The sequence below is a fragment of the Oncorhynchus tshawytscha genome, linkage group LG20, assembly GCF_018296145.1.
Source record: "Oncorhynchus tshawytscha isolate Ot180627B linkage group LG20, Otsh_v2.0, whole genome shotgun sequence".
NCBI lineage: Eukaryota > Metazoa > Chordata > Actinopteri > Salmoniformes > Salmonidae > Oncorhynchus > Oncorhynchus tshawytscha.
Window position 1 is genome coordinate 20,952,559 of NC_056448.1, and position 27,730 is coordinate 20,980,288.

General features: G+C 43.7%; 1 protein-coding gene across 7 annotated transcripts in view; it reads right to left on the reverse strand.

The window, feature by feature from the left end:
- LOC112219320 (regulator of G-protein signaling 3) overlaps positions 1-27,730 on the reverse strand; it is a 167,231-nt gene that overhangs the window by 24,915 nt on the left and 114,586 nt on the right. Inside the window, exon 1 of one of the 7 annotated variants that reach the window (XM_024380462.2) lies at positions 12,057-12,164. The exons of 5 other annotated variants lie outside the window; for them this stretch is intronic. In XM_024380462.2, the coding sequence (XP_024236230.1) occupies positions 12,057-12,068 (12 nt within the window). In that variant the 5' untranslated portion in view covers positions 12,069-12,164. Of the gene's footprint in view, positions 1-592; positions 2,066-12,056; positions 12,165-27,730 lie in introns of those variants that run through there. One more of the 7 variants, XM_024380466.2, reaches the window with a different exon arrangement.

The following is a 27,730-nucleotide window of genomic DNA, read 5'->3' on the forward strand; positions in this document are numbered from 1 at the left end:
AAAGTCATGTACATAATTTTCTGGAATGTTCCAAGCTGTTTAAAGGCTCAGTCAACTTAGTGTATGTAAACTTCTGACCCACTGGAATTGTGATATAGTGAATTATAAGTGAAACAATCTGTCTGTAAACAATTGTTGGAAAAATTACTTGTGCCATGCACAAAGTAGATGTCCTAACCGACTTGCCAAAACTATAGTTTGTTAACAACAAATTTGTGGAGTGGTTGAAAAACAAGTCTTAATGACTCCAACCTGAGTGTATGTAAACTTCCGTCTTCAACTGTACATACTCACACTCATTTATGAAAATATCACATACACTGTTCACACTGCTATGCTTTATCTTGGCCAGGTCGCAGTTGCAAATGAGAACTTGTTCTCAACTAGCCTACCTGATTAAATAAAGGTGAAATAAAATTTTAAAAATTAAAACAAGATGGCACTGACAGGGAAGGTCGACATCTCACGAGTTCCAAACTGACTTTGCTATTTAGTGACTTTTTTGTGTTTACTGAGAAGAAAAATACATCGGTAATGCTATTATCACATTTTACCGCCTAGCACTTTGGACATCAGATAGACAGTTACTAACCTCGATTTCAACAGCAAATCCGACTCTGACTCAGCTGTTCCCTTGTTCACACCAGACCCTATTCCTTTGTTTCATGGGCTGGCGTCCTGGTGAGACTGAGACGAAGAGTAAATCAACCAACACGCCCCTCCGTTTTATTGGCAAATGTCCAGGCACTTGAGAATAAGATGGATGAGCTTCGTTCGAGAGTCTCCTGTCAGAGAGACTAGAAAACAACATTATTATATTCTTTGAAGATACTTGGCTGGCTGAATCTATGAACATAGAACTAAGTAGTTTCTCCATGTAGCGACACGATCGAACGACAGCTTTCTCGGCCAAGTCCAAAGGGGGAGGGTTGTGCCTCTTCATAAACAACAACTGGTGCTCTGATTTCAGTGTGAAAGAAATCTCAAGCTTTTTCTCACCTGATATAGAATTTCTCATGGTAAGCTACACAGCTTTTTATCTACCAAGAGAGCTCTCATCCATAATTATCACAACTTTCTACATCCCACCACAAGCAAACACCACTTTGGCACTTACAAACTATATGGGGCATAAACAAACAAGAAACTGCATATCCAGAGGCAGCGTTTCTTGTGGACGGAGACTTTAACACCAGGGGACTTAAAACCATGCTAAATCAATTCTACCAACATGTCTCCTGCACCACAAGGGGTGCTAAAACTCTAGACCACTTTTATTCTTCCCACAGAAATGCATATAAGTCACTCTCTCGCTTCGGCAAATCAGACCACAACTCTATCCTCCTGCTTCCACAACTCTATCCTCCTGTGCCAGTGATGCGCTCAATAAGGAAGTGGTCTGATGAAGCTGATACAAGGCTACAAGACCGTTTTGCAGGTACCGACTGGGACATGTTCCGGGATTCATCCATTAGAATTGAAGAGTTTACCACAGTCACGGGCTTCATCAATAAATGCATAGAAGACGTCTTCCCCACAGTGACCATATGAACGTATCCAAACCAAAAACCATGTATTATAGGCAGTAACCACACTGGGATAAAGGCTAGAGCTACCGCTTACATGGAACAGGACACAGACATAGACACATACAAGAAAGCCCGCTACGACCGCCGATGAGACAAAAAACATGAAAAGAGACGATATAGGAGGAAGGTGGAAACCTATTACACCGGCTCGGATACTCGTCAGATATGGGAGGGCTTACAGTCAATAACGGACTACAAAGGGAAACCCAGCTATGAGATGCCCAGTGACGCAGAACTCCCAAACGAGCTAAATGCCTTTTATGCTCACTTTGAAGAAAACAACACAGAGTCTTACATGAAAGCCCCTGTTGTCCAGATGACTGTGTGATCTCACTCTCTGTGGCCGATGTGAATACAACTTTTAAACAGGTAAACACTTGCAAGGCCGCCGGGCCAGACAGAATAGCATTCTCTGAGCATGTGCAGACCAGCTGTCAAGTGTCTTGAAGGACATTTAGAATCTCTCCTTGTCCCAGTCTGTAATCCCAACATACTTCAAGATGACCACCATTGTCCCTGTTCCCAAGAACTCCAAGGTAACCTGCCTAAATGACTATTGTCTCGTAGCACTCACATCTGTATGAAGTGCTTTGAAAGGCTGGTCAGGACACACATCAACACCATCATCCTAGACCAACTCCAATTTGCATTCCGCCCCAACATATCAATTTAATTTCACACTGCTCTCTCCCACCTGGACAAGAGCGGAAGTAACTATGTGAGAATGCTGTTCATAGACCACAGCTCAGCGTTCAACACCATAGTCTCCTCCAAGCTCATCACCAAGCTCGGGGCCCTGGGACTGAACACCTCCCTCTGAAACTGGATCCGGGAGTACAGGGATTACAGGAGAGTTTAAGACCCTCAACACAGGGGCCCCTCAGTGGTGTGCTTAGTCCCCTCCTGTACTCCCTGTTCACCCACGACTGTGTTGCCACGCACGACTCCAACAGCATCATCAAGTTTGCTGATGACACGCCGGTGGTAGGCCTGATCAAAGATGTCCATGAGATAGCCTACAAGGAGGAGCTCAGAGACATGGTAGTGTGGTGCCAATGTCAACATCCTCTCCCTCAATGTCAGTAAGACCAAGGAGTTGATCGTGGACTACAGGAAAAAGAGGGGAGAGCACACCCCCATCCACATCGGCGAGGCTGTAGTGGAGCGGGTCGAGAGCATCAAATGTCCTTGGTGTCCACATCACTAAGGACTTAGCAGGGTCCATACACACCTGCACAGTTGTGAAGAGGGCAAGATAGCATCTCTCCCCCCCCCAGGCGACTAAAAATATTTGGCATTGACCCACAGATTCTCAAAAAGTTCTACAGCTGCACCATCGAGAGCATCTTGACTGGCTGCATCTCCGCTTGGCGTGGCAAATGCACCGGACGTCGACTGCAGCCATCCAAGACATCTATATCAGGTGGTGTCAGAGGAAGGCACAAAAAATTGGCAAAGACTTCAGCCACCCAAACCATAGACTGTTCACTGTGCTACCATCTCGCAAACTGACTAACAGGCTCAGAGACAGCTTCTCCCCCCCAAGCCAAATGACTTCTAAATATCCATAAGATTGCTAAATAGTTAATTAAATGGTTACCCAGACTATCTGCATTGACCCTATCTATGCACACTTACAAGACTATAAAAACACTCACACTACGCTGACACTCACACAAACCCACACACAGACATAACACACAACCCCCCGCCCCCCACACATTTACTTTCACACTCATCATATGCTGATGCTACTCTGTTTTTTATTGAACTCTTATTATCTATTCTGATGCCCATTCACTTTACCCTGCCTTTATATACAGATCTACCTCAAATGCCGTGTACTCCTGCACAGTGATATGGTACTGGTACTCCCTGTATATAGCTTCATTCTTGTGTTACCATATTCTTCTTTTGTTTAACTCTGCATCATTGGGAACGGCTTGTAAGCAAGCATATCACAGTCAAGTCTACCTACACCTGCTGTATTCGGCGCATGTGATAAATAACATTTGATTGATTGACACACACGTAGTTCAGAACATCAGCTGGCAGTCACACCACTGGCTTGTTGTTCCCTGATAACAGAGAGCTGGGATATGGCATGAGTGGAAACAGAGAAGGGGAACATATATACACACATTCACAAGTGCTCACGTTTCTAGCAAACAGTGAACGCAAATAAACACTACACGCTCAGACACATAAATACAGTACATATTCACGCACACAGCACTTACAAACACTAACCCATACATACAGTGCACACAAGTAAAAATTGTACTCACACATCCAGTAAAACACCCCCAAAAGACAATTTTATTCACACATCCAGTACACCTAAACAAACCACTGCTGCTAAAAACACCCCAATCAATTCACACCGCAGCACAGCCCACAGTAAATCCCCCAAGGTGAAGGGTTGGCCTCCATCATGTTAGTCTTTGTATAGCTAACCTCCATTCAGCAGTTCACTCCTGCTGCTGCCCGGCTGCTACAGCCTGCTGCCCTAGCCTGACCTTATTCATGCCTCCCCAAGGACACGTCCTTCCTTTTCATTGGTCTTCCCTCTCTCCTCCTTCAAAAAACAACTTGACTATTCACCATGGGACAATGTAGGGCTGGCCTTTTTCCTTCTTTCCTTCTGCCCTGCTTTCTTTCCCTTCCTCCATCTGAGCAGGTTTGGGTTTGTGTGAACCGTTTATACCCGGTTTCCTGACATTGAGAGGAGAAGGGTGGAATGGGAGGAGGACAAAAAGCAGAGGATAAGGCTTCTCTGAGTTCTCTCCTGGGGGTATGGGAGCAACAATGGGTCTTGGTGAAGAATGGAAGAAAAGATGGGAATAGAAGAAAATGGGTCTAATGAAGACGAGACGTTTTCTTGGGCGGAGGTTAGACGAGAAGGGAGAGACATGGTCAAATGCAAACGCTAACCTCAATGAGTGAACTTAAACCTCAATGTTCTAAAATTTGAACCCAATGGCACAGTTTGAGTCCGTTGTTGTGTAAGGGAAGGACAGGAGGAAGTTGAAGTGCACGTTCACTACAACATAAAGGCGAGTTTTGACTGGCCGACTTGTTCTTTTCTTTAACCCCCTAAGGTTGATGTACGCACCCCCGTGGAATTCTAATTCACATAATACAAAATCCGCATAACATTCTGTCTGTTTAAGGTAGAGATATTTGTTTTCCTGCATTGGATGTGTCTGGGCTACACACTAATATGACCCCTAGGAATGGAGAGACTCTCACGGACACGTATATGTCGGTTGTTTTGCTCTACGAAGCCCACAAGCCTCACAAGACTTGTCTGAAAGTCCCGCGGTACCAGTTGATTTTTTTTTACAGAAGTAGATATGGAGACTTTTTAGTGCCAAAAAAAAGGGGTAATTAGATGTAAAATAATAAGAATGGTTTCTTATCTCTCTCAGATACAGTGGGGCAAAAAAGTATTTAGTTAGCCACCAATTGTGCAAGTTCTCCCACTTAAAAAGATGAGAGAGGGCTGTAATTTTCATCATAGGTACACTTCAACTATGACAGACAAAATTAGAAAAAAAATCCAGAAAATCACATTGTAGGATTTTTAATGAATTTATTTGCAAATTATGGTGGAAAATAAGTATTTGGTCACCTACAAACAAGCAAGATTTCTGGCTCTCACAAACCTGTAACTTCTTCTTTAAGAGGCTCCTCTGTCCTCTACTCGTTACCTGTATTAATGGCACCTGTTTGAACTTGTTATCAGTATGAAAGAAACCTGTCCACAACCTCAAACAGTCACACTCCAAACTCCACTATGGCCAAGACCAAAGAGCTGTCAAAGGACACCAGAAACAAAATTGTAGACCTGCACCAGGCTGGGAAGACTGAATCTGCAATAGGTGAGCAGCTTGGTTTGAAGAAATCAACTGTGGGAGCAATTATTAGGAAATGGAAGACATACAAGACCACTGATAATCTCTCTCGATCTGGGGCTCCATGCAAAATCTCACCCCGTGGGGTCAAAATGATCACAAGAACGGTGAGCAAAAATCCCAGAACCATACAGGGGGACTTAGTGAATGACCTGCAGAGAGCTAGGACCAAAGTAACAAAGCCTACCATCAGTAACACACTACGCCGCCAGGGACTCAAATCCTGCAGTGCCAGACGTGTCCCCCTGCTTAAGCCAGTACATGTCCAGGCCCATCTGAAGTTTGCTAGAGAGCATTTGGATGATCGTGGCTGGGTCTTTCAGCATGACAATGATCCCAAACACACCGCCCGGGCAACGAAGGAGTGGCTTCGTAAGAAGCATATTATGGCCTAGTCACCATAATAATTTGCAAATAAATTCATTCCAAATCCTACAATGTGATTTTCAGTATTTTTTTTCTCATTTTGTCTGTCATAGTTGAAGTGTACCTATGATGAAAATTACAGGCCTCTCTCATCTTTTTAAGTGGGAGAACTTGCACAATTGGTGGCTGACTAAATACTTTTTTGCCCCACTGTATACAGGGCTTTCGGAAAGTATTCAAACCCATTGACTTTTTCCACATTTTGTTAGGTTACAGCCTTATTCTAAAATTGATAAACACATTTTCCCCCCCAATCTACACACAATAGCCCATAATGACAAAGTTGTATTCAGACCCTTTACTCAGTACTTTGTTGAAGCACCTTTGGCAGCAATTACAGCCTCAATTCCTCTTGGGTATGACATTACAAGCTTGGCACACCTGTATTTGAGGAGTTTCTCCCATTCTTCTCTGCAGATCCTCTCCAGAGCTGTCAGGTTGGATGGGGAGCATTGCTGCACAGCTATTTTCAGGTCTCTCAAGAGATGTTCGATTGGGTTCAAGTCCAGGCTCTGGCTGGGTCACACAAGGACATTCAGAGATTTGTCCCGAAGCCAATCCTGCATTGTCTTCGTTGTATGCTTAGGGTCGTAATCCTGTTGGAAGGTGAACCTTCACCCCAGTCTGAGGTCCTGTGCACTCTGGGGCAGGTTTTTGTCAAGGATCTATCGGTAATTTGCTCCGTTCATCTTTGCCTCGATCCTAACTAATTTCCCAGTCCCTTGGCTGAAAAACATCCCCACAGTATGATGCTAACACCACTATGCCACACCATAGGGATGGTGCCAGGTTTCCTCCAGACATGACGCTTGGCATTCAGGCCAAAGAGATCCATCTTGGTTTGATCAAACCAAACCTTTTAGGTACCATTTGGCAAACTCCAAGTGGGCTATCATGTTCCTTTTACTGTAGGAGTAGCTTCCATCTGGCCACTCTACCATAACGGCCTGATTGGTGGAGTGCTGCAGAGATGGTTGTTCTTCGGGTTCTTGGTCACATCCCTGACCAAGGCCCTTCTCACCTGATTGCTAAATTTGTCGGGGCGGCAAGCTCTAGGAAGAGTCTTGGTGGTTCCAAACTTCTTACATTTACAAATGATGGAGGCCACCGTGTTCTTGGGGACCTTCAATGTTGCAGACATGTTTTGGTACCCTTTCCCAGATCTGTGCCTGGACACAATCCTGTTTGTGGACAATTCCTTCAACCTCATGGCTTTTTTTAGATCTAACATGCACTGTCAACTGTGGGACCTTATGTAGACAGGTGTGTGCCTTTCCAAACCATGTCCAATGAATTTAATTTACCACAGGTGGACTCCAATCAAATTGTAGAAAAATCTCAAGGATCAATGGAAACAGGATGCAGCTGAGCTCAATTTCGAGTCTCATAGCAAAGGATCTGAATACTTATGTAAATAAGGTATTTTTGTTTTTTGTTTTTAATAAATGAGAAAAATGTCAAAAAAACTTTTATTCAATGCACTTGTATGGGCTAATAACATTAAGGCCAAATAACATTTTTTATCAAATAGACTTTTATGGGTTAATGCGAGCACTTTGACATCACTGGCTTGTTAGCACGTTCCTAATGCACATATCCTATCCTTCATGACATAATTGTTTAAGTGTCCAGGGTAAGTGCTCTGTGCTTTTGCCTGGTACAACATCCTAGACATTATGAAACCGAGTTGTTTCAGACAGAGTTGTGTTCGTAACTGTTACAGGCCCAGGGTGATTGTTTCCCTTTATACAACGGTTGGGTCTAACCCTGAATGCTGATTGTTTAAAACCGCATTCCAGGCGGTTTCTATTCCACAAGTTACCACCAGCTAAATCTATGACATTACAATGCCTATTCATCCTGTTCCATCTGACTGTGCAATCCACTGTCTCATCAGCACAGCCAGACAATTTATAAACTTGATCTCCACTATAAAAAGCATCTAGACATTATCACACATTTCTTTTAGACTAACATTTAGTTTTCAACATCGGAGATTTGTGTAAACCTTGCTATCTGTCTCTTTGACATTTACAACATTGTTTCAATATTGAAATTCGATCTCCAGGTGTCCCACATTTTAACTTAAAATGCATTTGATTTTTTTTTAAAGAATTGGGCATAAATGCTTCTGTGCTTTAATAGCAAACTTGTATGCCATCTGTAAAAGTGAAGAAAATTGTTACATTTGGAGCCTAGTTGGTTTAGCCATGGAAAATGTAGGAACCTTCCCGATAGCCATGATTTGCTGAAATAATGGCTTGGCTGGACATGCCGAGAGATGAGCTCAGATTGGTCTTCCATGTAGCACGGTTCTGTCTATAACATGACATGATATCACGTAGTAGGACCGAGTTTTGAAATCAGTGGAATTAGAGTATGATAACTAAGGAGAAATTCTGCCGTTTGATTGCACATGTGCAGAGTGAGTCGAAAAGAGGTCTATTGTATAAAACACCTGTCTCCGGATTACATCTTCAAACTAAGGGCAAACATGGCATCCGTCACAGAGAGGGAGAAGCGTCCATCCATGTACAGTATATTGGTAAGATAGTCTAGCTAGTGACATTTTCAGATATTACACATTTCTAATTTTGTCAGTTAGTCACTTTCATTTCAAGTTAAAGAGTACTGTTAGCTATCTAGCTAATATTAGCTGGCTGGCTCGCTAACTAACGTTACATATAGGATCTATGTAGTAATATTATTCGTATCTCAGAGACATTTGCATTACTAGTTATACCCTAATGTTAGCAACTAGCTAACATTGAACCCGGTTGGTTAGCTACATGCAGATTCATGCAGGGTAGGAATGTTATTAGTTGGTTCATTGTTAAGCTAGCTACTGTAGCTACATGTCTAAACAAAAGATTCCACTATCAAGTATTATGCAAGTAACCATTTCAATAGAATTTTCATGATTTCACTGAGACAACTGTCGATAGATGTAGTTGGTAAATTCGCTCTGGCTATCTACTCCAATTTCAGAGCACTCTCATCTGAGTGTGTCAGAATGCAGAACAACTGACAAATTTATGAACGCTCAACACCAGTTGAATATGGCCAGTGTCAGTAAACGTTGACAAAAAAAGCATAATTCAATTGTTGCCAGCCACACAATTACAGTCGCTGACGCTTTTGATAACGTAAAAATAGCCTAACTAGCTCTGATAGGGCGAGTAAAATGGTCAGAGTGAGTTGTTCTCTCATTTGCATCTGGAAGTAGCTAGCAACTAGCCAACTTTAGCCAGTTAGTTTTAGTGCTTGCCAGCTGTTATTAGGTCAGAACCTTTGGATCAACTCTACTCCTCAGTCAGAGCATCCAGTGTGTGCTCTGAATGCTCCGAGAGCAAAACGCTCTGAATGCTCCGAGAGCGAAACGCTCTGAATGCTCCGAGAGCAAAACGCTCTGAATGCTCCGAGAGCGAAACGCTCTGAATGCTCCGAGAGCAAAACGCTCTGAATTTACGAACAGACAATCTGACAATTCTCTGAGTTTATGAAAGCCCAGAGCGCACTCTGAGCGCACTCTGGCATTCCAGATTGAATTTATGAACACACCCGCAGCATAAACCAGCCTTTCGTCTTGAAGTCTTTGGTTGTCAAGTACATGGCCTCACATGTGAATACTTAAAGAGATGGGGGGGCTAAGGATTAAGAGGGTGTGAATGATGCTGAGTGGGTCTAGACAAAGAAAAGCTCTCCAGTAGGTTTACAAAAACATTCAAAGGGTCATTTTCTCAAAAGTGGAGGTTACAAGTTTATCAACTTTCAAAGCAGAATTACTGTCCCATTGTTCTTCAACTGTAGCGTATGATATACCATTTTCTAGTTCTGAGTCTCTACTTTTGTCCAATATAAAAAACACCATTTCACAAATGAAAAATGTAAAACGAAACGAAGTGCAGCTAGTTTGCAGTCTTTCCAGCTTCAGCTTCACTATGTTAGCTGTGTTGTTGACTAGCTCCTCTGAACAACAGCATGCTGACAAGAGAGCACATTTTCCATGCCAGGCAAAATCGTGCCTCATTAACTAATTGTTATGGTTGTGTCCAAATAAATGCCACTAGAGAAAAGTTCAAACAAATGCAAATGCAGCTACTGTTGTTATTCTGGCTGCACTGTTTGACATGACTGTAAGTTAGCCGTAGTTGGCTAGCTAGCAAGCAAGGGATAAGAACGCTGCCAGCCAGTATGGCAATGGAACATTTAGAACGAACGACTGGGTTGCATCCATCAATAAAGAACAGAAAAACTGAATGACTGGGATGCGTCTCTGGCAACCGAACCGATAGAACGAATGACTAGCCGGCTTGGGTAGCAACCCTAGCTTTATGTCGGGACTATATCTTGTGGAAGGGTGAAATAGTATGAATAAATTCATCAAAATAAAAAAAAATTGGAAAATATGTCAATCATTATTTGAATATGTTGGTAACCCGTTATAATAGTGATAATACCCGAAGCCGGTGTTTGGAGTATATATTAGCACGGTTTACTGGCCCGAGACGAATCAACACCCGTGCTTATATATCCTCCAAACACTGGCTTCTCAGGCATTATCACTTAATTGTATTCTGTCTGTAACTATAGAATCCTCCTCGTAGGACCCTCCATTGTCAGTCAGAAAGCACCTTCAGATGTCCCTCAACACTCACTGGAGGAGAAGAGGACAAGGCAAGAAAGCTGGAGCCATGGGTCCTCTGTGCACAGTGTTATGTGAGCACATACACACACACACAAACAAATTGATATACACACACACACAAACAAGCACGCACACATTGAAAAAGACACGTACACACACATTCAGAAAAGTCCAATACAGTCTCACACAATCAACCAGTGTGTAGTGTGTCTAATGACAAACTCAATACACCACAGCCAGGAAACAGAACCATAAGTCACTCCTCACTGTGTAAAGAAAATGTTTGTGTGTGTGAGTGTGGATTCTTTTTAATCTGACCCCCCCCCCACCAGTCTCTTCCTGCTGTTATTCAGCACTTGCAGGACATGGCTGCTTCCTGTCTGAATAAGAACTTCCTGTGGTGTACAGGATGTTGTGGAACAATGTGGATCTCTTCACATAGACCAACCAGGCTTCCTTAGACTTCAAAAAGACCCAACATTAGCGACATTCCCAAAAGGCCACAGATCAGCCTTGTTAAGCAATTTCATCTACAACCTTGGCATGCCTTCCAGTCCCCAATTCTTAGCGGCCTATTCCCTTTTCCGTAGGTCCTTGGACGGGACAACATTCCTGAAGCATTGTAGTAAAAGAAACAACACAAGGTATTTTTGAGGTGGGTGCTTCCATCTGACTATTATTAGCTATAGGAATTACTCTTCATTCCCGGCCTGCCTGTCAACGGTAGCAGTGAGACATTCATCACAGCCAGTGCAGCTCTGATGAGAAATTCCTTTGACAGCGAAGAAAAAAGTAAAGGGGGAGACAGGGGAGACCTGACCCCTCATCTGACAGCGACAGGAGAAGGAAAAGAGGAGAAGGGGAGAGGGAGGGGGAGACCCGAAGACCTGACCCTAAATCTAACCTAGGGTATTTACCCTGAAGTGAATCTCAGAGGTGGATTTCAGCCATCAGCAAGACAAAAGGGCAGTTTGTGGAAAGCTGTAGCAGGAAAATAGGGAAGAGAGGGACCTGGGAGGAATGGTGTAAACGGCATTCCGCTTGAGGATGGAGGGAGAGACAGAAAGAGTAGCTGGGGAATGATGCCGGTCAGACATGGTCACTGCGGGTCACACTCCACCTCTCAACGGAGGTAAACAACACCTAGATCCTCACATGCTCTTCTCAGGAGACTGTGTGCGAGATACATCCCTACACCATGTATCACAACAGGGGAAAACAACACCAAGCTCATCATAAGATAACACAAGGATATTTTGCAGTTGGTTTCTCCATTAACACTGCATTAGTTACCGTATATACATTACAACAGAGCTACACACCAGCTAGCACGTCATGGAAGAACAGTGTAACTTTGTAGCAGGCTTATAGGCTACATATTATAATAAGTAATACAATTGAATCCTAGTTTTTTCCCCATGTACATAATTTCAAAGCGTAGAAATGTTTAAAACGTGGATTAGAATATACTATTACCTTGCTCTCCATAGAAGAAACCTATTGAACAGAATAGCATGGAGCCCAATTCCAAAGCAGTATCGGTAGACTGGTTTCCAGGCTCGGAGTTTCAAGAGCAGTAAATTGCTCTTTCTTTATCATCTCCACACAGAAGTTCCTGTGTCTACTTTGCTGTCTAAGCCAGAGATATATCAGTACAACGTCAGGACATGAGAAAAGAGTGGTACATGATTGGCAGAACAGTCCCAATTCACAGGCTAATGCATGCCCTCAACTCAATGCCAATCAAAAGTTAGTTTGTTACTGTATTCATTAGTGAAAAACCACATATACCAAAGTGGAAAGCTCAAGCTCCTGGACATCAATGTAACGATGTACGCTGAAAGTCTGGAAGCAAGTGAATACATTTAATAAATTAAAGAACAAAACAAGAAACACAAACAGCGCACCGACTTAGAACAGGAAAATGACAACTGGGGATGAAACCAAAGGGAGTGACATATATAGGGCAGGTAATCGAGAAGTGTCATTATGCGCCTAACGCTGGTGACAGGTGTGCGCCCTAACGAGCAGACTGCCTGCTGACCTAGAGGCCGGAGAGGGAGCACACGACACGTGAGAGTACTCCCTCCCCAATGCACAGCTCCAGCCGACGGACGCCAACCAAGATGACAATCCCAGGGATCATGAGCGGACCGGTCAACTCTGCTAACGCACAGGAACCTGTCCTTCTGGCTGAGGCTTGGGAGCATGACGACCTAGAGCGCCGGAGAGAGATTATACGTGACAGTACCCCCCCAGCGTTTTCGGCTCCAGCCGCAGGAAGCCAATCACAGGGACGATCCCGGGGTTCCGGAGCGGACCGGTCACCTCCACTGAGGCGCAGAAACCTGACGAACCGGCTGTGGAATGAACATGATGAGCCGGCTGAGACCTCCCCGGTTACCCCGGCTGAGGCATGGGAACCTGTTCACCCAATTTTAGCATGGGAGCCTATCGAAGCCGCTGAGGCATGAGAGCCTACAAACCGGCTGAAGCCACCCAGATAGCTCCGGCTCCAACACCCGGACCCGACATCACCACAAACACAAAAACAAAAACAAGAAAGAAAAAAAACCACTCCATTATGCTTCCCTTTGATGAGTCGTCATTCTGTAACGATGGACGTTGAAAGTCGGCAAGCAAGGTCAGGGAGTGAAAACATTTATTAAATAAAAAAACAAGAACCACAAACAGTACACAGACATAGAACAGGAACAATGACGCCTGAGGGAAGGAACCAAAGGGAGTGACATGTATAGGGCAGGTAATCAAGGAGGTGATGGAGTCCAGGTGAGTGTCATTATGAGTCTAACGCTGGTGACAGGTGTGCGCCCTAATGAGCAGCCTGGAGACCTAGAGGCTGGAGAGGGAGCACACGTGACAATCGACTACTGTGGGAAAATTATTTGTGGCTAGAAATTCAAAAATGATATTAAAATACCTCATCAGAAGCTTATTTAATAGACGATTTTATATCAACATCAAATAATTGTACATTTACTGACACAGACCATAATAATCAAGTTCCTTACTGTAATAGAGTTCCATGAAAATGGGCAAAAATAGCTTTTTAGCAAAAAAACTATTTCTCAGGCAAGAATTTTGTAGGACTGTCTGGGAGTGGTCTGACTGGGGAGGGGAAAATTGAAAACTAGCTGTTATTGGCAGAGGTCTGGAACAACTAGCTGTTATTGGCAGAGGTCTGGAACTCTCTTTGTTATTGGTCTATTAACCGATTTACCGCATGGCGATGCCACCACGGAAAGCCAAACCTCCCGCCCATGCATACATGCTGATTAGGTCTTGTGTAGATTGTATTTTCAACCAGCAACTATCAGGAATTAACACTGGTAAAAGAAATCACACTTTTACAGTGTTAGTTTTATCAGCTGTTGTACAATATGATACAGAACACAGGGAAAAACATTATTTTGACTGCACTGAGTCTATAAACATTGGCATTCCTGAAATGAGATTTGGAAGATGAAGTAAGTGCTGGATAATGTGTTGTGTTACCATTGGATATGGAGACATGACCACGGGTACATTATGGTCATATAAAGTTCAGATGAGTTATGAAACTTGGTTAATTAACGTCATGTACTCCATGAGGTAGTTATGAGCATGAACAGGTCAGATAAAGGGTCAAATAGATAGTGAGTAAACAAGGAGATGAATATGACATAGACGTTGTACTGTTTGACCATCAACATGATCTATTGGCTGTATCGTGCCTGTGGGAAAAGGACTGGGCTATCTGTTGTTGTTCAAGGTGCTTTGGAGTGCATCCTAAATGAAACCCTACCTTCTATGTAGTCATATAGAGCCTTATGGGTCCTGGTCAAAAGTAGTGCACTAAATAAGGAATTGGGTTCTATTTGGGAAGAAGCCGTGTTCTCTCTGTGGGATCAATGTGCTACACACAGAGATAGAGAGAGCAGGGTGTTCTCTCAGCTAATGTCAGCGATGAAGACTCCCCAACTGGCTGTATAACACCTCCTAAACACAACACCACCACACACACTCTCTAACACAGTTGTTAGGAGTCAGGGTGACATAGGGATGGAATTACCTGACATCTCCCCAGGCAGGGAACAGGGTTACAGAACAGGCTGTACTGAAGAAGATGATGGAGTGAGATACAGAACAGGGAGTGAGAAAGAAGGAGATGGACCTCTGGGCAGTGGAGGGTGGGACTGAGGGATGAGAGAGAGAGAGAGAGAGAGAGAGAGAGAGAGAGATGATGAGAGAGAGTAAAAGAGGAAGGGAGAGCGAGTGATGAACATTTTAGCAATAAACCATTATCAACTTCCATCTCCAGCCCCAACTAACCTCACAACGTAACTATGAGCTTGTGGAACCTGGCAACGGAGTATGGAGAGAAAGATCTGCCTTAAAACCCCCTGCGTGGAAGTGTGTGTTTATCGACTGGTGAACGGCTTGTTCACGGACATAGTGAGTGTGTCTCATCCCTCTCTACACAAAACTTGCCAAAGCACTGCTATGGCAACCGGTGCCATTATGGCACCCAACAGGCAGTCACTACCTACACAAACACACATGCACACGCTCACACATACACATCCACACGCAAACACACTGCATGGAGGGTGAAGAGAGGGGCCTGCTGGATCTTCTCCCCACAGCCAGACGTCAAAGGCTAGTTTGTTGTGGATGTCTTGTTGTGGACACCACACAACCTCCTATGCCAACCCACGCCTGTACACTACACACTCAGAGGGAAATTAGGTAGGTAGTGACAAGAGGTTTGTCGGGAAGAGAGGCGCTGGACAGAGAAGCTACATCCCTCCCTCACTTGGCAATGGCAGTCCTGTCAACCTTTTCAAGTCTCTTCTGAACTTTGGGCCTGGGTAACTGTTAAGTTGAGCACTTAAGAACAAAAAAAAGCTGTATGCAAATGGAACATGATTGATCTGAGTGCACTGTCCACCTCTCCCTCAGTCTCTCAGCTCTCCTGCACTTTATAAGGCCTTAGAAGCAAATCCCCACTCACCAATGTTCTTCCACACTGTTCCTGAATCAGTGCCAAGCAACATTTCGTTCTAAATGGATGAAGGCAGACTGTTCCCATAGCCCATTCCCACTGTGTCTCACAATGCTGCTTCTAAGACCCCAGCACGCTAAAGCCTCAGAGGAAGCAGCCACACAATCACCGCCACACAAACAAACAAAAGAGCTTCTCTTCATTAGCTGGGGATTACCAAGCCATTGTGGCAGGGATTTAAGAAAACATTTCATTTTAGGCTGAGGGACTGAGCTCCTGTAGAACCCTGTAGAGAGAGAGGGAGCTAACGCAAGGCTGACCTTATGGCAGGGTCAGGTCTAGAGGTTTGGTTAGTGGGGTGTGGGTTGGTACGATAAGTTATGAAAATATATGCACTCACTACTGTAAATCGCTCTGGATAAGAGCATCTGCTGTATGACTAAAAGGTCAACATGTTAAATGGCTGGCCCACTTGGTTGCAACACCACCTGATGGGGATTGGAGCTGGGAACTTTGGACAGACCACCTGGCTGCATTCTGCAGACTACTGGGCGTGGGCATTCTGAATGGCAACTTATCATGGCTATGTCCCATGGAAAAAGGGTACCATTCATGACGTCCATAACTTGGTAGCCTGATACTGAATCCCAAGTTGGCCTTCAGCTCCTAGGTACTTATTTATTATTTATTATATTAATTATTATATTTTAGGACAGCTACAACACATTAGGAACACCCTCCTAACATTGAGTCAAACACCCCCCCCTTTTGCCCACAGAACAGCCTCAATTTGTCGGGGTATGGACTCTAGAAGGTGTTGAATGCCTTCCACAGGGATGCTGGCCCATGTTGACTCCAATGCTTCCCACACTTGTGCCAGGTTGGCTGGATGTCCTTTGGGCGGTGGACCATTCTTGATACACTCAAACCAGTGCGCCTGGCAGCTACTACCATATTCCATTCAAAGGCACTTTTACATTCAGCCTCTGAATGGCACACATACACAATCCATGTCTACAATTGTCTCAAGGCTTAAAAATCCTTCTTTAAACTGTCTCCTCCCATTCATCTACACTGATTGAAGTGGATTTAACAAGTTACATCAAAAAGGGATTGTAGCTTTCACCTGGATTCACCTGGTCAGTCTAGGAATCATAGCTTTCACCTGGATTCACCTGGTCAGTCTAGGAATCATAGCTTTCACCTGGATTCACCTGGTCAGTCTAGGAATCATAGCTTTCACCTGGATTCACCTGGTTAGTCTAGGAATCATAGCTTTCACCTGGATTCACCTGGTTAGTCTAGGAATCATAGCTTTCACCTGGATTCACCTGGTTAGTCTAGGAATCATAGCTTTCACCTGGATTCACCTGGTTAGTCTAGGAATCATCTAGGAATCATAGCTTTCACCTGGATTCACCTGGTTAGTCTAGGAATCATAGCTTTCACCTGGATTCACCTGGTCAGTCTAGGAATCATAGCTTTCACCTGGATTCACCTGGTCAGTCTAGGAATCATAGCTTTCACCTGGATTCACCTGGTTAGTCTAGGAATCATAGCTTTCACCTGGATTCACCTGGTTAGTCTAGGAATCATAGCTTTCACCTGGATTCACCTGGTTGGTCTAGGAATCATAGCTTTCACCTGGATTCACCTGGTTAGTCTAGGAATCATAGCTTTCACCTGGATTCACCTGGTTAGTCTAGGAATCATAGCTTTCACCTGGATTCACCTGGTCAGTCTAGGAATCATAGCTTTCACCTGGTTAGTCTAGGAATCATAGCTTTCACCTGGATTCACCTGGTCAGTCTAGGAATCATAGCTTTCACCTGGATTCACCTGGTCAGTCTAGGAATCATAGCTTTCACCTGGATTCACCTGGTTTGTCTAGGAATCATAGCTTTCACCTGGATTCACCTGGTTAGTCTAGGAATCATAGCTTTCACCTGGATTCACCTGGTTAGTCTAGGAATCATAGCTTTCACCTGGATTCACCTGGTTAGTCTAGGAATCATAGCTTTCACCTGGATTCACCTGGTTAGTCTAGGAATCATAGCTTTCACCTGGATTCACCTGGTTAGTCTAGGAATCATAGCTTTCACCTGGATTCACCTGGTCAGTCTAGGAATCATAGCTTTCACCTGGTTAGTCTAGGAATCATAGCTTTTACCTGGATTCACCTGGTCAGTCTAGGAATCATAGCTTTCACCTGGATTCACCTGGTCAGTCTAGGAATCATAGCTTTCACCTGGATTCACCTGGTTAGTCTAGGAATCATAGCTTTCACCTGGATTCACCTGGTTAGTCTAGGAATCATAGCTTTCACCTGGATTCACCTGGTTAGTCTAGGAATCATAGCTTTCACCTGGATTCACCTGGTTAGTCTAGGAATCATAGCTTTCACCTGGATTCACCTGGTTAGTCTAGGAATCATAGCTTTCACCTGGATTCACCTGGTCAGTCTAGGAATCATAGCTTTCACCTGGATTCACCTGGTCAGTCTAGGAATCATAGCTTTCACCTGGATTCACCTGGTTAGTCTAGGAATCATAGCTTTCACCTGGATTCACCTGGTCAGTCTAGGAATCATAGCTTTCACCTGGATTCACCTGGTCAGTCTAGGAATCATAGCTTTCACCTGGATTCACCTGGTCAGTCTCATGGAATAAGAAATGTTTTGTATAGTTAGTGCAGGTCCTATACTCTGAACTTGGTCAGCCAGAGGAGGATTCCTCTAAATGTTTCTTGCTTCCAGCTAGAGTTTTCTCTTGCCACTGTGCTACTACATGCTCTTTGTGAGTTTAGGGAGGGTAATCAACAAACTGAAAGTATTTTGTGCATAAGCACCGATCTTTCATTAATACACTATATATACACAAAGTATGTGGGCACCCCTTCAAATTAGTTGATTCGGCTATTTCAGCCACACCCTTTGCTGACTGGTGTATAAAGTAGAGCACACAGCCATGCAATCTCCATAGGAAAAACATTGGCAGTATAATGGGCTTACTGAAGAGGTCAATGACTTTCAACATGGCACTGTCATAGGATGTTACCTTCCCAACAAGTCAGTTGGTCAAATGTCTGCTATGCTAGAGCTGCCCCGTTCAACTTTAAGCGCTGTTATTGTGAAGTGGAAACATCTAGGAGCAACAACGGCTCAGAAGTGATAGGCCACACAAGCTCACAGAACGGGTCCGCCGAGTGCTGAAATACGTCAATTGTCTGTCCTTTGTTGCAACACTTCAGAACTGCCTCTGGAAGCAAAGTCAGCACAACAACTGTTTGTCGGGAGCGTCATGAAATGGGTTTCCATAGACGAGCAGCCACACACAAGCCTAAGATCACCATGCGCAATGCCAAGCGTCAGCCGGAGTGATGTAAAGCTCGCCGCCATTGGACTCTGGAGCAGTGGAAATGCATTTTCTGTAGTGATGAATCACGCTTCACCATCTGGCAGTCCGATGGACTAATCTGTGTCTGGAGGATGCCAGGAGAACGCTACTTGCCCCAATGCATAGTGCCAACTGTAACGTTTGGTGGAGGAGGAATAATGGTCTGGAACTGTATTTCCACTGCCAGCCCTCTTAGTTCCAGTGAAGGGAAATCTTAACTCTACAGCATACAATGACATTCTAAATTATTCTGTGCTTCCAACTTTGTGGCAACAGTTTGGGGAATGCCCTTTGCTGTTTCAGCATGATAATGCCCCTTGCACTAAGCGAGGTCCATACATAAATGTTTTGTCAAGATCGGTGTGGAAGAACTTGACTGACCTGCACAAAGCCCTGACCTCAACCCCATCGAACACCTTTGGGATGAATTGGAACGCCGACTGTGAGCCAGGCCTAATCGCCCAAAATCAGTGTTCGACCTCACTAATGCTCTTATGGCTGAATGGAAGCAAGTCCCTGCAGCAATGTTCCAACATCTAGTGGAAAACCTTTCCAGAAGAGTGGAGGCTGTTATAGCAGCAAAGGGGGACCAACTCCATGTTAATGCCCAAGATTTTGGAATGAGATGTTCAACGAGCAGGTGTCCACATACCTTTGGTAATGTAGTGTACTTGGCAATGGCAGATCTCGGATCACATTTCCAAATTTGTAGTGGCTACAGAACTTGTCAATGTAACTGTTAAAACTAATAATTATGACTGTGAATAAATGTTTCCTTAAGAGGTTGAATAGTTTGTTTGACATTGAGCTATTCAACAAAGGGATTCTCCGATTAGATTAGAGAACTGGCTGGGTGGAGGCCAACACTGTACTGTCTGGAGCTGTCATTCCTCATCTCTCTCTCGCACACTCACACACACGCACACACACACACACACACACACACACACACACACACACACACACACACACACACACACACACACACACACACACACACGACTATGTGCACCTGTGCTCATACACGCAGGCACGCACACACGCAAAGCAATAATATTTGGTACCTTCATAGTTGTGAAGAATAGAAAACAATGAAGACTCATTGTCAGGGTGCAGGGACAATGTCTACCATTTTTAAATGAAATGACATGTAAAAACATAGTTACACAAACAGAAGCACACAGAGTCCTCCAGATTAACTATGGCCTGTATTATCTCTAGGAATGGCAGGAAATCTATAAAGCAGGCAGGCACATCTCTTTATGTTGCATGACCATTCTATTTGTTTTGACAGACAGTCAGTCACAAAGAAAGGCGTCCATGTCAGAACATTCTGACACTCCTTCATAAGCCCATGAAAACCTCATTCTGATGGCTCTTCTCAGAAGACCCTCTATCGCAGTCGCCCAGATAGCCTGCTCTTTCCCCCTCATGTCAGTGTGACTGTCTATCTCCAGAGCCACAATGTCTTCCCCTTTTCCTGCCTGTCTAGCAGCATCCCCTTGGAGGAATGCACATACTTAGCTAGCATTCTCCCTGCTCTAAATGGGTCCCTCCTCGAGTCTCACAGTATATTTATCCCAGTACACTGAAGGGTATTTGGATCATGCGTTACCCATTACAGCCATCTCTATCTGGGTTGGCATTCACGCCACGTAGCGCACCACACAAGCATTCTTTCAGTTGTATGTATAGCCTAGCATCATGCGCTAACCTCGCAGAATAATGTAGCAGGGTGTGAAGAGAAAATGTGTCACAAGCCACAAGTCATCCCTACTAAACCCACTTAGTACATTTTTACTGCATTAGCTCTATCTGACACTTATCCGAATGGGGTGAGACAGGAAACAATGACCTGTGTTAGCAGGCCACATAACTCTTTGGAATGGAGTGTCTAGACCAATCAGGAATGGGCCGTTGTCACTGTGGGCGAGTACAGAAGGGTTCTCTATTCCCTATGTCAGGGATAGGCAACCCTGGTCCTGGAGGGACGCAGGCACTTCATGTTTAAGATTGAACTGATCTGGAAGACCAGGTGTGTTGAATTTAGGCAATCACTGAACTGATCATTTAGCTCAGTTGCTCTGGTCTGGTGTCTAGTTAGAACAAAATCTTGCTGTACCTGTGGTACTCCAGGAAAAGGGCTGCCTACCCCTGATCTATGTCATCAACTACTTTTGCCCAGAGTTCTTAGGCTGCGATTCAAACCAACGCAGATAAACACCATGGCACTGCGATTGACTTTTAGAATGTTTGCGCTGTATCAAAGGTGTAATCATGGTAACAGCCCTAAAAACAGAAGGCCAACTTCCTCATGAATGTCTCTTTGCCTTGATGCATGCTCCATCCTTGTCATTACACCTGCCTCTCTCCCCAAAAGCTGAATTCCCCCCAACCCCCCTCCTCACTTCAATCAGCTCCAGTCCCAGCAGGCCTTTCCAAGTGGCTGGCGGAACAGAAAAAGTTAGAGAGAGATAGTAACTAATACGGGAGACTATTACTCAAAACAGACAACACTATGTAACTATGCCAGTGCCTTAGTTTATTCTATGACAAAGTAACACACAGGATATGTATCATGAAGATCTATCCTTGCCACGTTAATGCCTCTTCACACACACACACACACACACACACACACACACACACACACACACACACACACACACACACTTACTTACAGTCATACCCTCCCGTTCATCCTCTTCCCAAAACCTCCCTGCTGATGATGTTGGAAATAAACAAAGAATGGCTCATGTATCATGAGCATTATGTTTGGATAAAAGGTTGGTGAGTTCATATACGTTCTAAACCCATTTGTACTGGTCGTAAAAGGGAAGAAGAGATGGGAACCTTACTGGAGATGATTACTTACAAACCTCACAAAACCCATTGAGAAACTCCCCTGCTATAGGCCTACATCATGTATTGTGTATGTAATGTCAATAAAACATGTATTTCAATTACTATATAAACTCCAGTCAAGACAAGCTTGGATAAACTGTGAAATACCATATATCAAACACCATATTTAAAACCTACATGCGCTCCAGTCAGGCATTTTTGAATGGAGAGGGGGGCCTTGGCGTGGGTTGAATGTCCTGTACACACTCACAGTTTACTCCACTCCACAAATATTTACATGTTACCCATTTAGTGTTTTACTAGATGACTCCAGCTCCAGTGTCCCACATGAGACTGACCCCCTGATGACCCTTTGTCCCCTCGGATGGTCCCAGCCAACCAGAACACCGCCAAATGTTTACCCAGCATCCTCGCTGTTTGGAGTGGTACACTCTTAGCAGAACCCTGTGCCAAATGCTTTAACCGTAACTGTGTTCTCTGAGACCAAAGTAAACACCAATACTGTAGACCACACAGTGTCTTTACATGTGTTTTGGAGCTAGCTAAGCTAACAGAATGAGACAATGTCAATGTAACAGTTGTTCTCTGTCAGCGTTGGACTTCACTACAACAACACTACTCTATGCACAATTCTTATCTACATCTTGATTCAGTTGTCGTTCCCGAAAGATAGAATGGTTCACATTTAGCACTGTGTTTGCCATGCAGTGATTTGTCTGGTTAACTGTCTTTTGGGACTGTTGTTAAGGGTCAGAATAGCAGGCCTTTTAACAGCAAGGCTGTGCCCTTCACCCACTATGCCCTCTAGCTAGTAGCTGAGGAACTACATTAGAAACAAACACTGCCCAGTTTGACCCAATCCCTGGATGTTGTCAGAAAGTAGTTGAAGTTATTTGATAGAACTTGCAGAGGAAGAAATGGCTGCTGACTTGACAGAGAGGAAAACTACACAGAGATTACAGAGTTATAACCTCCCTGGAAAGCTCCCTGGCCTTGACTCTGAAATTCACATTTTTATCTTTCTCAAGGCCAGAACTTTCAATGAAATTGTCTTCTACTTCAATTGCTTTTCAGCCAAGCAAAACATGAAGTCTTCATCCATGAACCAAAAGGCATGACCTGTATATGATGTCAAGGCACTTTCAGGTCATGACTTTGAAGACTTCATAGGGTTTGATGTTAGTGATCAACTCTTCTCTATTTTCTCCATCAGGTTCCTATTGGATAGAACAGCGAACAGCTTAACCGTGATTGAAATTACATTATAGAATAGGAGCCAAACGTGTTCCGTTCTGTATTGTACTGTGACTGTGGCTCGCAACATTCCTCCCAATCTCGCTATATCCCTCTCTCTCCCTCTCCCTCTCTCCCTCCTTTAGAACACTCTATATCTTTTGTCTGGTCTGAGGAAGAGAGAAGTACAGTGCATCTCTGGTGTCTGGTCGTTGTGGTCCCCACATAACCAGGACAAACTAACTGAAGACAGTCTTGTCCTGCCAGAACATGCTTATAATACTACTGCTTCTCACAAACCCCAGAAGGATGTTGCAGTTGTTGAACCAATACATAATGGTGGAGGATAGAGGGAGGATGGATGAGTTCAACATACCACCAGACCATCTTTCATCTCACCATCCATCACTCAGTGTGAGGTGTCTGTCCCACACTGTCTCTAAAGAACACTCACACATCAGCACACACACACACACACAAACACACACACACACACACACACACACACACACACTACCACTCTCATAACATGTTTTATTTAATCCTGATGGGCAGGTGTGTGTTTCTGTAACATGTTTGTTTGTGTGTGTGTGGTGTGTGTGTCTGTGTGTGTTTGTGTGTGTGTGTGTGTGTGTGTGTGTGTGTGTGTGTGTGTGTGTGTGTGTGTGTGTGTGTGTGTGTGTGTGTGTGTGTGTGTGTGTGTGTGTGTGTGTGTGTGAGTTTGTGTGTGGGTGTGTGTGTATCTGTGTCTGGGTGTGTGTGTGTGTGTGTGTGAGTATGTGTGTTTGTTTGTATGTGTGTGTGTATCTGTGTCTGGGTGTGGGTGTGGGTGTGAGTACGTACCAGCATGTTTGTATATATTTATGTGTCAGTGCATTCTTGTGTGTGGTGCTTGCATAAAAACGTAAGCTCCCTCAGTAAACACAATAAAATTCTGTTTCCCTAGCCTGTTACGATTGCATGTGTTTATGCAGCCATTTCAAACACAGATCCAACTTAATGGCTTGACCTTGTAAACTCAGGTTACCTCGGCACCTATGTCACCTAGAATGCTCTCTATGCACTTTTCTAAACACTAATTCCAAGTGTAACCCAATGACAATAACCTGCAGCTCAGTCAGACAGGTATATGAGTGTGATGTATCTGTGTGGAGGAGAAGTTGACAAGAAGTTCAGGCACAAGAAATCACATTGAGATTGGCTCCAGCACACTCTTGGTGTGTGCCACTCTAACTCTCTTTCTCTTTCTCTCTCTCCCTGTCCTTATGAAGGGGCACTAAAGGCTTCTAACACAGGGAAAAACAGCAGAGCAGAAAGAAAGAAAAGAGGACAATAGCGTGTAAATCAGAACTATTAAAGGACTAGATAAACACCCCAGAGCTAAGAGGAAAGAGATAGAGGAGAGAAGAGACGCGAATAGAAGAGTGGAGATGAGATGCCAACATACACACACCAACATTTTCCCTTGTCTTTCTCCATAGTGCGAGTTGATATTCATGGAATAATAAGGAATTCCCCTCGACCACGCCTACAATTTGGGGAAAACAAACATTCTTTCCCATTGACCCCAAGTATAAAAGAGCCTACTTTGACTTCAATTTTTTCTTACACAGAAATAACAAAACATGCTGAAAAGCCTCTGTGTTCTCCAAAGTACATGTAACCAGGTCAAAAATCAATGCTCCCACATAGGGAAATAAAGCCTGTGAGAAGAGCCCAGTGGCTTTAGGTTATTCAGCGTGGGAGAGTGGGAAATGTGGGGACCCGGTGTCCAAGTAGGCTGTGTGTAGCGATGTGTGTGTCAAATCTTTAGACACAGGTAAGACATTTAACTTGTTTAGCATAGTCCGTTAGTAACGTCACTCACTGTATATGTTTGTTTGTGTTGTTGGTCTTGGCTGGCTTAATGTTCCGCTAGCACTCACTCATGTGGCTGCTAGCACCCTCATGAAAAGGGGCCTGAGGGAAGCCTGACAATATTACGTTTTTAGTAGTGAGAACAAGGGAGCAGGCAATGTTGATAAGTAGTGTTTAGACATATTGTACTTTAAATTTTGCTTTGTAATTGACTAAAACAAGTAGTAAAAAATAAAATCGCATTTGAAAAAGGTCAAGTCTTGCTGTGAGCCAATGGAGAAACCTATCTATCTAATACCGACTGGGTCTATCCTTCTCATCTACTGTGATGTTTGGTAACCCAGAGTGACAATCGCTAAGTGATGAGGTGTCTCTGACAGCCTTGGAGAGCTTGCCATTGATCCATGGGGGAGCTATGTATAAATAACCCATAATGCCTTTCTCCCACTGTCCAATAGGAGGTGGCGCTGATGGACAAATCTACAAAATAACAATCAATTTCTTCTTCATCTAAGAAAAATGTATCCACACGAGTTATGTAGAATATCTACAAGGTGGAATTTGTGTTTCACAACTATATCAAGCCCTGCCCGTAAATAGTTAACTCCTCCTGATGTAAACCACTGACACATCTCTCCAAAGGTTCAAGTATGTTTCCATCCATGCCACTTGGCATCTTTATGCTGACTAACTACACACTCCAGCACTTTAAAGGCTACCATAATTTGTCTACATCGTATATACACAGAAACAAGGCTCGGGGCTATGTTGGATACTGCAGTGTATAAATCCCTATGGTGTACACCAGGGCTGACAGCACAAGGGAACTAGGTATTTTGTTGTATCACAAGAAGAGAGGAGTTTTTTAACTCAGATGGACTATATGGTAATACTGTAGGGTTTTGTGTAACAGACAACAGAATGCAGTAATGCACATACACAAAATAGTTCAAATTGTTGAAGTGAAATGAAAAAAATTACTTGATTCAAAACCTTCTAAAAAAACACAAAAGGAAAAGTAGTGTGTGCATATGGGTAAAATTCACGTGTGCAATCTAAGTGTCACATGATCTTTCACATGATCTCAGTATATATACACCTGTTCTGAAAGGCCCCAGAGTCTGCAACACCCCTAAGCAAGGGGCACCACCAAGCAAGCGGCACCATGAAAACCAAGGAGCTTTCCAAACAGGTCAGGGACAAAGTTGTAGAGAAGTACAGATCAGAGTTGGGTTATAAAAAAATATCCAAAACTTTGAACATCCCACAGAGCACCATCAAATCCATTATTAAAAAATGGAAAGAATATAACATAACAACAAACCTGCCAAGAGAGGTCCGCCCACCAAAACTCATGGACCAGACAAGACATTAATCAGAGAGGCAACAAAGAGACAACCCTGAAGGAGCTGAAAAGCTCCACAGTGGAGATTGGAGTATCTGTCCATAGGACCACTTTTAACTAAACACTCCACAGAGCTGGGCTTTACAGAAGAGTGGCCAGAAAAAAGCCATTGCTTAAAGAGAAAAATAAGCAAACATGCTTGGTGTTTGCCAAAAGGCATGTGGGAGACTCACCAAACATATGGAAGAATGTACTCTGGTCAGATGAGACTCAAATTTAGCTTTTTGGCCTTCAAGGAAAACGCTATGTCTGGCGCAAACCCAACACCTCTCATCACCCCGAGAATACCATCCCCACAATGAAGCATGGGGGTAGCAGCATCATGCTGTGGGGGTGTTTTTCATCGGGCAGGGACTGGGAAACTGGTCAGAATTGAAGGAATGATGGATGGAACTAAATACTGGGAAATTCTTGAGGGAAACCTGTTTCAGTCTTTAAAAGATTTGAGACTGGGACAGAGGTTCACCTTACAGCAGGACAATGGCCCTAAGCATACTGCTAAAGCAACACACAAGCCATTTAAGGGGAACATTTAAATGTCTTAGAATGGCCTAGTCAAAGCCCAGACCTCAATCCAATTGAGAATCTGTGGTGTGGCTTAAAGATTACAGTACACCAGCGGAACCCATCCAACTTGAAGGAGCTGGAGCAGTTTTGCCTTGAAGAATGGGCAAAAGTACCAGTTGGCTAGATGTACCAAGCTTATAGAGACATACCACAAGAGACTTGCAGCTGTAATTGCTGTAAAAGGTGCCTCTACAAAGTATTGACTTTGGGGGGGGGGTGAATAGTTATGCACGCTCAAGTTTTCAGTTTTTTTGTCTTATTTCTTGTCTGTTTCACAATGAAAAATATTTTGTTGTGTAAATCAAATTATACAAACGGCCAAAAATCTATTTTAATTCCAGGTTGTAAGGCAACAAAATAGGAAAAATGCCAAGGGGGTGAATACTTTCGCAAGCCACTGTATCTAATGGGATACAGTATTAACGTATAAAGTGTATCCCAAGTGGTGCAGTGGTCTAAGGCACTGCATCTCAGTGCTTGAGGTGTCACTACAGACACCCTGGTTCGAATCCAGGCTGTATCACAACCAGCTGTGATTGGGAGTCCTGTCCGGTGTAGGCCTTCATTGTAAATAAATATTTGTTCTTAACTGACTTGCCTAGTTAAATATGTTTATACTGCATTCTAGTAATGGCTCATCCTAAATACACCTTTTCTATTAACATTACCGTCCATATTGTCTATATACACCACTATATACAGTGCCTTGCGAAAGTATTCGGCCCCCTTGAACTTTGCGACCTTTTGCCACATTTCAGGCTTCAAACATAAAGATATAAAACTGTATTTTTTTGTGAAGAATCAACAACATGTGGGACACAAT